The 10941-nt window shown below is 38.1% G+C and overlaps 2 protein-coding genes across 5 annotated transcripts; both read right to left on the bottom strand.

Moving 5' to 3' along the window:
* Positions 1 to 774: 774 nt before the first annotated feature.
* On the bottom strand, positions 775 to 3203 carry LOC108369543 (uncharacterized). 2 transcript variants are annotated; one of them, XM_017624665.1, is made up of 3 exons: positions 2844 to 3203; positions 1556 to 2768; positions 775 to 1341 (listed from the first exon to the last, which is right to left on the bottom strand). In XM_017624665.1, exons 1-3 carry the CDS (start codon positions 2998 to 3000, stop codon positions 1302 to 1304), a joined length of 1410 nt encoding a protein of 469 aa, XP_017480154.1. In that variant the 5' UTR covers positions 3001 to 3203; the 3' UTR covers positions 775 to 1301. The 2 variants fall into 2 exon arrangements, with proteins under 2 accessions (XP_017480154.1, XP_017480153.1); XM_017624664.1 differs by having other exon boundaries at positions 1556 to 3203.
* A 3144-nt stretch (positions 3204 to 6347) lies between these two features.
* Positions 6348 to 9554, bottom strand: LOC108369544 (uncharacterized). Of its 3 annotated transcripts, none has more exons than XM_017624666.1 (2): positions 7701 to 9554; positions 6348 to 7649 (listed from the first exon to the last, which is right to left on the bottom strand). In XM_017624666.1, exon 1 carries the CDS (start codon positions 8981 to 8983, stop codon positions 7718 to 7720), a length of 1266 nt encoding a protein of 421 aa, XP_017480155.1. In that variant the 5' UTR covers positions 8984 to 9554; the 3' UTR covers positions 6348 to 7649; positions 7701 to 7717. The 3 variants fall into 3 exon arrangements, with proteins under 3 accessions (XP_017480155.1, XP_017480156.1, XP_017480157.1); XM_017624667.1 differs by having other exon boundaries at positions 6348 to 7638; XM_017624668.1 differs by having other exon boundaries at positions 6348 to 8523; positions 9227 to 9554.
* Between the last annotated feature and the right edge of the window lie 1387 nt (positions 9555 to 10941).

Raw genomic sequence — 10941 nt, 5'->3', positions numbered from 1 at the left:
TGTCCGTATATAGAAATAATTATTTTATTAAAGCTGATCTTCGATTGACAATTTTACTTCTTTAAGTGATACACAAAGAGTTTATTATTTAGAGCTGATAGTCCTGGCAGCTAATGCTCGTTCAATAATATTAACGGATTAATTTATTCAATTTGTTAATAAATAATAATAATAATAATAATAATAATAATAATAATAATAATAATAATAATAATAGTGCACAGAGTTAGTAAATAAAATTTTTGTAATAAAGCGTGAACTGTTGTCTACAAGTGTGTGTACAAGTTTTTTGATTCGATTCATGCGTTTGGGCACAGCAATCCAAAATCGTTGTACAAATTCATAAACAGTACCCGCGGGGTGTATTGGTACATACATATTCATAACATACCTGTTTGAAAAGATTATTCGCACGATCCACTATGGTCTTTAAAAGCTGAAATCAGTGACCTGTCGGAAGTGCTCATTGTGCGCCTATTTTGATATTTTGGTGCGCCAAAAGAATCGTAAGAAGCGGACCCGGTCCCAGGTCCAATTATAGTAGATAAATCCCTGCCACCCAGCAATGGATTTTCCGCCCCACCAACGCGACTGGGATCAACTCCGCTTTTCTCATTACTAAATGTACACAATTCAGATCCCACATCAATGACGCGGTCACCAACTACAAGCCCACAATCCGAACATATCATGTCTCCAGCCCGATAGTCCTCAATTAGTGGTGCGTCTGGATGCGCGTGACAACACAATTTGTTGTTACCATCGACCCTAACACCATGAAAATACTGCGTTCAATAGATTTCACTATTTAACTTTGTTTTGTTTTTTTTTTTTTAGGCTTTAGGAACCAATCGACAGTTCCATTTATGGCTAGGTTTATACACCTTAAATAGCCGGTTCTTTAAAACGTGATGTATTCAGTGGTAATCGTAGTCTAATACCATTTGTGTTTCTTTTCTAAGTCAAACTGCTATTTGTCCCAAACGCTGTGGATTACAGCTTCCTTTAGCATAACACAAGTCTATCTGCGAACGATTGTTTGGTTAGTTATGATCCTTCGGCTAAACTGCTGGACAATGTTGCTTCCATTTATCATATATCGACGTGTTTTGTTGAAATTCCTCGTTGAAGAGTCTTTTATTATACGACTCCTTGATGTTGCTTCTTTCTGGCTGATGTTAGCGTAACAGCTACTTTCCTCATTTATTTTGGAACGAATTTCCGTCATCCCTTGTCAAGTGTGGTTTGCAGACAAACCGGTTTCGGCGTTGTGCCATTTCCTCATTCTTATTTTATGAGATTTAAGGACGACACAAGACTACATAAGACAATACACCAAGACTGAAAACACAAACATATATTGACAGATTGAGTACATTGGTTTAAACGAATGTTATAAGTTGATATATAACTGGTATGTGAAACTCATCAGTTGAGTATATTTTATCTCATTTGTATAAAACGTACAATATTTTTGTATATTTTAATACTTTATAAGTTAATTTTTTTTTTTCTAAATTTCTTATTTTGTTTTTTTTTTCTTCTTTTATATTACCTTTTTTTTCGGAAAAGAGAATTATCGTTACGTAAGTTGTTATATTTGATACAATCAAATATGAGGTGTTCAGGAGTTTCTTTTATGTTGCATGCGCTGCAATTGTCTGATCTGTAATGCTGAAATTTGGTTAGATAAGTGCTACCGTACGTGTGTCCAGTTGCGATTCTGTTAAAGAGTTTTATGTCGTATGCATCTAAGTCCAATATTTTGTTTTTAAACCATGGCTGTTTTTCTTTGGGCGTGCAAAATTCTACTATGTCCGGGTCCCAGTTTGGAAGTTTGTTGGTAAATTCTGTTTTGGCTTCAGTCCCCAACATTTTGCTAATCCTTCTCAGTGCTTCACAAGGTGTGAGTTTTGGGGGTAAAGATTTACCATGGTCAACCGCTGTTTTTGCTGCTATATCTGCTTTTTCATTTATGGTTATACCCACATGGCTAGGTGTCCAGATTATTGCAATGTTTTCTATTTGGGAATGATAAAGTTTGTTATGGATTTCAGCTACTAAGAAATTTTGTGTGGTGCGGCTTTTTAGGGCCTTAATTGCACTCTGGCTGTCTGTAAAGATTGCTACTTTTTTACTTTCATTATTAATGGCTATCGTGATTTCTTGAGAAAGTGCTACTAGCTCACCGTAAGTTGATGTGAAGTTTCCATCTATATTGTACAGGTATGAGACGTTAGCCGTTACCACATAGACTGCACAGCCAATTTTGTTATCTGACACCGATGCATCAGTGGCATACACTTTGAAACCTTCCTCTTTTAGCGTGTTAATTTTTTTGTTGTAGATAGCTCTGAGTTGTGTAGGAGTAACGTTCTTTTTGGACTGGGCCAATTCAGATTCGTAACAGTTAAGGTTATGGTGTCTTTTGAAAGCTACATTTGTATCTATGGTGTTGATAATTGCTTTAAATTTTTCGTACGTTATGCTGTAGCTGGAATTTATGGGAGGTCTGTTCTGGATCTGTGTTCTAAGTTCAGGATTGATCAACCACTGTTTGACAAGTTCCTTGGCCGTAAGCCATACAGCTCTGGGAAGAGGTGGAAGTTCACAAGCCAGCGCGTATCTCATGAGTGTTGGAGTGTTTGGAGGAACTCCGAGGCATCTCCTCAACGTTTCATTTACACTGGTTTGTAGCTGTTTGTTATACCCTTTAGGGGCATTGGCGTAACTGGTGTTGGCATATTCTGCTTTGGATCGTACAAACGCTTTAAAAAGATTTATAGAAGTTTTAGGTGAAATGCCTGACTTGATAGATGTTAATTTAGAAATGAGGTTTTTACCTGAAGTTGTTGCTCTTTTAATTTCTCTAATGTGTACCTTAATGGTTGAGTTCGCGCTGATTGTTCTTCCCAGCCATTTGAAGTGATGGACTTTTTCAATGTTTAGGCCGTTGATGGATACACTAAAGGTTTGTTTATTATTTGCAGACATATACATGAATTTGGTTTTGTTCAGATTAAATATGAGATTTAAGCTGTCGCATTTTGCTTGTAATTCTTCTATTTTGTTTTGTAAATTTTGAGCTGCAGAGAATTTGTTTGTGCCAGTGGATATTAACGCAAGATCGTCGGCAAACTGAAATAGTTGAGTCTGAGAGTTATTAATTTCGTGCAGTTGGGCTGTATAAATATGGAATAGCGTTGGGGATAGGCAGCTACCTTGAGGTAGGCCAGAGTTTATCTCAACAGTCTGATTACCTAGGGTCAGATGTCTTTTAGAAAAGTAGTTATTAATCCAGTTTGCAATTGTTGGGTCGATGTTGCATTGTAGAAGAATATTGTGGAGTGAACCAAGATCTACTCTATTATAGGCATCCGACATATCTAAGAAACAGATCATAACATATTCCCTACATTTCTTTCTTTCTGCTATAAGATGTAGCATTTCATTAATGCACATTGTTGCTGATCTCATTTTTCGATAGGCGTAGCTCTTCTTGGGAAGTCGGTTGCTTGTCTCCAGGAACTCGTTAAGCGATTCTTTCACCATCATATTAATGCTCTTTACTACAACAGATATGAGTGAAATGGGTCTAAAGCAGAGACTGAAAATAAAAGTTATTTTAAAATTTTTGATATCAAAAAGGCATAGTGATAAAATTATGCTATAGCTTTTTCAAAGGTACCATTAGACTCGTCTCTCATTGTAGATTCTGATTCCTCCATGACTTTTAAAAATATGATTTTTATCATTTTGAGCAAATAATACCGATTATTTCTGCTTTTTATTTTTTTAAGGCAAAAATAAAAGTTAAAATTTGCCTTTTATCTTTTTGAGCAGAAAATAATCGGTAATTCTTGACTTTTATTTTTTCAGGCAGAAATAAAAGTCAAAGTTAAAAATCAAGTATTCCAGAGTTGTGTATATTCGAATGTGATAGTTTTGAAGCTCCTACATGGATTTTAATAACCCCTAATACCCAAATACCGGAGTTAGTTCCAATCTATATGTATACATATACATATGTACATACATACAATACATGAAGGCATTTTTTGTTAACGACATCAGATCTGCACCGATTACTCGATTTGCAAAACTGAGGTGCCAAATTAAAGGGCTTAGCCTCTAGATATACCACAAGGTAGGACTCCTTTGTATAGGGTTGCCACCTTTTTTAAATTATAAAATCTGCACCGTTCGTTGTATTAAAACAAAAGAGATGACAAATGAAATGGCTGGGCCTGTTGATGTGCAAGAAGGTCTCTTTTTTTTGAGCAGGGTTGCCACCTGCTTCTAAAATAAAAGACTTACACCGTTCGTTGTATTAAAACAGAAGAGGTGCCAAATGAAAGGGCTGGGCCTGTAGATGTGCAAGAAGGTTTCAGTTTTTTGAATAGAGTTGCCACCTGCTTCTAAAATCATAAGACTTACACCGTTCGTTGTATTAAAACAAAAGAGGTACCAAATGAAAGGGCTGGGCCTGTATATGTGCAACAAGGGTCAGTTTTTTGAATAGGATTGCCACCTGCTTCTAAAATTAAAGAATTACACCGTTCGTTGTATTAAAAGAAAAGAGGTACCAAATGAAAGGGCTGGGCCTGTAGATGTGCAAGAAGGTCTCAGTTTTTGAATAGGGTTGCCACCTTCTTCTAAAATTATAAGACTGACACCGTTCGTTGTATTAAAACAAAAGGGGTACCAAATGAAAGGGCTGGGCCTGTAGATGTGCAAAAAGGTCTCAGTTTTTTGAATAGGGTTGCCACCTTCTTCTAAAATCATAAGACTTACACCGTTCGTGGAATTTAAAAAAAGATGCCATATTGATGTAAAGATCTGCAAGAAAGAACGTCTTATTTTTTTTTGAAAAGTGTTGCCGCCTAATTAAATTTTATTTTTGGGGAGATCATCAGATTAACACCGTTCTGTCGAGTCTCCAAATGAAATTTCAGATGAAAAATATTGACCTACAGACCTGCTTTGGTTTTTTTTAAAGGGTTGCCGCCTAATTAAAAATGCATTGTTTGAAATATGATAGGCAGATCTTTACATCAATATGGCATCTTTTTTAAATTCCACGAACGGTGTAAGTCTTATGATTTTAGAAGAAGGTGGCAACCCTATTTAAAAAACTGAGACGTTTTTGCACATCTACGGGCCCAGCCCTTTCATTTGGTACCCCCTTTGTTTTAATACAACGAACGGTGTCAGTCTTATAATTTTAGAAGAAGGTGGCAACCCTATTCAAAAACTGAGACCTTCATGCACATCTACAGGCCCAGCCCTTTCATTTGGTACCTCTTTTATTTTAATACAACGAACGGTGTCAGTCTTATGATTATAGAAGAAGGTGGCAACCCTATTCCAAAAACTGAGACCTTCTTGCACATCTACAGGCCCAGCTCTTTCATTTGGTACCTCTTTTCTTTTAATACAACGAACGGTGTAATTCTTTAATTTTAGAAGCAGGTGGCAATCCTATTCAAAAAACTGACCCTTGTTGCACATATACAGGCCCAGCCCTTTCATTTGGTACCTCTTCTGTTTTAATACAACGAACGGTGTAAGTCTTATGATTTTAAAAGCAGGTGGCAACTCTATTCAAAAAACTGAAACCTTCTTGCACATCTACAGGCCCAGCCCTTTCATTTGGCACCTCTTCTGTTTTAATACAACGAACGGTGTAAGTCTTTTATTTTAGAAGCAGGTGGCAACCCTGCTCAAAAAAAAGAGACCTTCTTGCACATCAACAGGCCCAGCCCTTTCATTTGTCATCTCTTTTGTTTTAATACAACGAACGGTGCAGATTTTATAATTTAAAAAAGGTGGCAACCCTATACAAAGGAGTCCTACCTTGTGGTATATCTAGAGGCTAAGCCCTTTAATTTGGCACCTCAGTTTTGCAAATCGAGTAATCGGTGCAGATCTGATGTCGTTAACAAAAAATGCCTTCATGTATTGTATGTATGTACATATGTATATGTATACATATAGATTGGAACTAACTCCGGTATTTGGGTATTAGGGGTTATTAAAATCCATGTAGGAGCTTCAAAACTATCACATTCGAATATACACAACTCTGGAATACTTGATTTTTAGCTTTGACTTTTATTTCTGCCTGAAAAAATAAAAGTCAAGAATTACCGATTATTTTCTGCTCAGAAAGATAAAAGGCAAATTTTAACTTTTATTTTTGCCTTAAAAAAATAAAAAGCAGAAATAATCGGTATTATTTGCTCAAAATGATAAAAGTCAAAAAATAACTTTAATTTTTTGACTTTTATTATAAAATGCATAACCGGTACGGTCTCTGGTCTAAAGTTATTTATGTCCTCATGGTTTTTGTTTGCTTTCGGTATTGGAATTACCTTTATTTGTCTCCATGCGTCTAGGACCCTGTTACTGTAGAAATGTTCTTTTAGGGCGTCTACTAACGACTGTTTGGACTCAGTGGACAATTGTTTTAATGTATTAAACGTGATTCTGTCGAAACCCCCAGCAGTAGATTTTTTCCTAGCTAATAGATTTTCGAATCTGCTGTATGAAAAGTCAACGCTGTTGTTGGCGTTTACTGATGCAGCGGTGGTTGGAGTGATGACGTTACAAGGGTTGCTGGCTTGTTGAGCTTGATTTCTTATCAGTTCTAAGTAGTTTCGGTCATCTTCAGCTGCCCAATTGTGAGACGCACGTTTATTGCCTTTGACATTTCTTATGAATTTCCAAGCCTGTGTCGAGTTGGGGCAAGTGTTTATCTCCTCAATTTTACTGTTGTAGCTCGCTTTCTTTGCCGCCTTCACCGTTTCTTTCCAGTCGCTAGTTGATGTAATTGAGGCTTCCATGTCTTTAACATTGTTAGTATGATAAGCTTTTTTGCGTTTAGCGACATGTAATCTGTACAGTTTTTTGAGGTCATCACTCCACCAGTTTTTAGGGGTACGCCTGGATGTGTTTAAGTCAATTTTAATCCTGTTCCTAACGCTGTCTATTTCTGTCGTGATATTTTCTAAGTCAGAGAATTTTAACTGAGCAAGTTCCTGGGCGAGTCGTTCCTTGGGGATGAAATAGTTGGGCTTTTTGCTGCTATTAGTGACCTCAACGATGATGGGGAAATGCTTACTGCCTCCCAACTGGACTTGTTGACAGTGCCATTTTGTGTAACTGCTGTTAATATTGGTCAGAGTTATGTCAATTACCGTTCCTGCACTGTTACCGGTGCGGTGAGTGATTGCTCCACTGTTGATGCACTGGAGATTGGTGTTACTGATTTCGTCAATAACTATTTTTCCTTTGGTGTTGCATATTCTGTCTCCCCACACTTGATGCCTAGCGTTGAGGTCCCCTGCTATTATAACGTTTTCATGATTGTTAAGCAAAAGTACTACGCGGTTCAGTTCGTTAGTAAAATTTAAAATGTCAAGGTTGGGAGGAGTTGCAAATAGTTAGATTATTAATAAGATTAATCGTCTTGGCTATTAGAATGTCGTAATTTGTAACAAATTTGATTTTCGTAAATTTTATACCTTTTATAAATCCGATTCCTACGCCACCATATCCATCGATTCTGGTCTTTCTGAGTAAGTTGAAGTTCATTAAATTGTGTTGAGTTGTATGGTTGTCATGCGAAAAAATTTCCTGGAGGCAGACTATATCAATGTTATTACTAGTGTTAAAGAAATCTACATAGTTTTTATTACTTTTAAGGCTTTGTACGTTATATTGTAATATTTTTATTGGACTTGTCATCTTTGTTACTTGGATTTTTGTCTTCAATGTGTACTGCGCCTATATTGCGAATTAGGTTAACCAAGGGGTCGTTTACGTCGATGTCGTACCTTTTTATAAGGAGATTTACCAGCTTTTCAATCTCTGTGACCTTAGACCAATTCTGCATTTCGTAGACGGGTTGTGTTTTGGTTGTAGCTTTCGGCAATATTTTGGGAGGGTTAGGTGTAGCTGTTGTGTGGGTTTGGTGATTTCTAACTACGTAATTGTATTTATATGATGTAAGTTTTCTATTTACTGTTTCATCATTGTTGATCCTTGCTGTGCTTTTTGCTTCTAACTGTGGGAAATTTCCCTCATAGTTTTCTAGAGCTGAGAAACGGTTATTATTGTTTAAATTGTACATCCCAATCGCCTCAGACTTCGATACCTTTTTGATTGTCATAATTTCTACCACCTGTTTTTCTCTGGCCCATTTTGAACATTTCCTGCTCTCGAGTGAATTGTGATTATCCCCTCCGCGTAGTATGCACGAATTTGTGGTTGCCTTGCCACAGATAATACATCTGTTAGCTGCTCTGCAGGCCATGTTTGTGTGCCCTAATCTGCCGCAGTTGTAACAATGCCTAACTCTAGGAATGTAATGAACCATTTTGATTTTTACGCAAAAAATGTCTATGGTTTCTGGTAGTTCGTTGCCTTCAAAACTTATTTTCACAGCGAGAGTTGGAATGAACTTCTCTTTGTCATTGGGATCTCTTCTGGTAATTCTTGAGATAGCTGTAACAGGAATATCTGAAATGATATTTTCTTTTATTTCTTCCTCAGTGAAGTTAAGAGGTATTTGTCTAGCTACACCAGTTGTTTCTACCAAGCTTCTTGGTATAAAGGGTCTCATTTGGTTTTTAATTAAGTCGGGATTGCTAACGCACTTGTTTGCAGCTTCATAATTTTCAAAAAAAATTTTGTAGAGTGATCTACCTATGGCTTTTATGTTTTTAATCCCCTCAATATTAAAATGTCTTATAATATCCCAAAGGAATATGCCATTACGCATTTTTTCGTTATTTATCGTGTTAGATTTTGAGGTGTCCACCAGAACGCAATAATCTCCCCTGTGCCTTTTTGTATAGCACACACTGTCCGCGTGTTCTTTTTCTTTTTCCCTGTTGGTCACACTTTTGCTTTCTGTCGTACGTGTTTGTTCGCAGTCCGAGTTTTTGTAAGTTTCTTTCTCCTTGTTTTCACTGTTCATGTCCGCAGTGCCCGTTAAGTTTTTTGTCGTCGTTTTAGCATATGTTCATCTCTTCACTAACATTCCTTGTAACGGGATACGAGTGCCGTTAGCTTGGTCTGTCTTAGATTTTTTGGTAGTACTTGCTATGTCCGTCCGTTTGGTACAGTCGTCGTCTGTTTCTGACTCAGCTATTGGAAGACCCCCCTTTGTAGTTTTATTTATCTGTCTTTTCCTTGCAGCTTGTTTTCTGTTTCTTCCTACCTCAAACCAGTCTGACGCTGGATTGGTGTCCAGCTCCTGGTTTGGCTCCCCCTTCTCTGACGCCGAGGCGTCGCTGTCCATTTTGGCTGCCGCCAATCACAAAGAACTGTAGCACTCACCTTGGTAAGAACGTCTGGATCAAGCACTAGCACAAGTTTCTTATTTTTTTCCCCTTTTCAAATTTTTGGGTTTTTCTAGGAGTTTAATACCTAGTTTTTACAATGGTACATCCAACTTTTACACTTAACAATTGACACACACTTCACACTCACAATAGGCACAAGAAATACTTAGACAGATACAACCTCCACCTGCTGTAGTACAAATGCGAATGATGATTTAACTTTGTTTGAATATACTGTTACGATTATCCTCGAAACCTTGAGGGATTACCCAAATATACTCGGGCTCGTATCGGTGGATTGTTAAATAAATGCTAACGATGACCGAATTGTAGTACAATTAACTTTATTGTACAACAAACAATTTACAATACTTGCTAATACAGTAAAAACACTTTACAATACTTGTTAAAGCAATAACAACGCTTTACTACTTGTTAACACAATTAAACTTATAGCTTGCTTATTCGCAACTCAATTCTCCGCTCACTTTACTTGTAGCTTGCTGACTTGTAACTAACTCACCTCGCGGTGGCGGCGCCCTTATATACCTGCGCTGGCACTTATGGCAACTCTAGAACATTCTGAAGTTTATCGCTCATTCTCTTTCTCTCGCTGTTCGCAGTGTTCATCCAACTTGACGTTTCTCTTTGTGGAACATTCTACGTCATTCTTCGAACATTCTGCCTATTTCTCGTTGTTCGCTTTGTGTTGCCGCAGTATTCGCCACACTGCCCTCCACCTAAGTCTGATCGTCCCGATCAGACACACTTGCGGTTCCAAACGCTGCAAGCCTTTCCAAGTGGACCACCTTCATCTTGTTTCTTGGTCTCCCGACGGTCTGGATCCGATACACTACGTCATTTAGCCGTTTTACGACCTTATACGGACCTTCCCAGTTGCATTGTAGTTTTGGGGACAAACCTTTCTTTCGTTGTGGATTGTACAGCAACACCAAATCTCCTTCCTGGAAACCCTCGGAATTCATCGCCTTATCATACCTGGCTTTCATCTTGTCACTCATAATTTGTGTGCGCTGTCTCACAAGAGCATGTATCTCTCTCAGCTCCTCTTCCAGGATGTTTGACGTCTCTTTTCCAATCCTTCTAGCATCACCAGTCACCCCAAACTTCAGATCACTAGGCAAACGGAGCTCACTGCCGAATATTACCCTTGCAGGAGTTTTACCCGTTGTTTCATGCACTGCTGACCGGTATCCCATCAGGAACAAGGGTATGCGGACATCCCAATCTTTTTGATTCTTGTCCACGACCTTCCGCAAATGCTCTTCCAGGGTTCGGTTGAACCGTTCCACCATGCCGTCAGATTGGGGATGAAGAGCCGTCGTTCGAGTTTTCCGGATACCCAGTATCTGGCACATCTCTTGGAACACTGCCGACTCAAAATTTCTTCCCTGGTCAGAGTGCAGCTCTATAGGTACACCGTATCTCGCAACCCAATTGTAGGTGAATACCTCCGCTACTGTTTTAGCTTCCTGGTTTGGAATCGGGTATACCTCCGGCCATTTGCTAAAGTAGTCCATAACCACAAGGACGTATTTGTTTCCCTGTGCGCTCATAGGAAATGGACCGG

This window comes from Rhagoletis zephyria, unplaced genomic scaffold (assembly GCF_001687245.7).
Source record: "Rhagoletis zephyria isolate East Lansing unplaced genomic scaffold, Rhagoletis_zephyria_1.1 Rzeph_scaffold_03731, whole genome shotgun sequence".
NCBI classification, from domain to species: Eukaryota; Metazoa; Arthropoda; class Insecta; order Diptera; family Tephritidae; genus Rhagoletis; species Rhagoletis zephyria.
Note: the sequence above shows the minus strand (reverse complement) of the source record. Positions and strands in the feature narration are given on the sequence as shown.

Excerpts from the sequence above, each read along its gene's own strand:
- LOC108369543 (XM_017624664.1), bottom strand. The coding sequence starts at position 3,000 with ATGTATATGTCTGCAAATAATAAACAAACCTTTAGTGTATCCATCAAC. Across the intron at positions 1,342-1,555 it reads TCTCTTTTCCGAAAAAAAAG|TCTTGGTGTATTGTCTTATG; the intron begins GTAATATAAAAG and ends TTGTGTTTTCAG.
- LOC108369544 (XM_017624666.1), bottom strand. The coding sequence starts at position 8,983 with ATGAACAGTGAAAACAAGGAGAAAGAAACTTACAAAAACTCGGACTGC.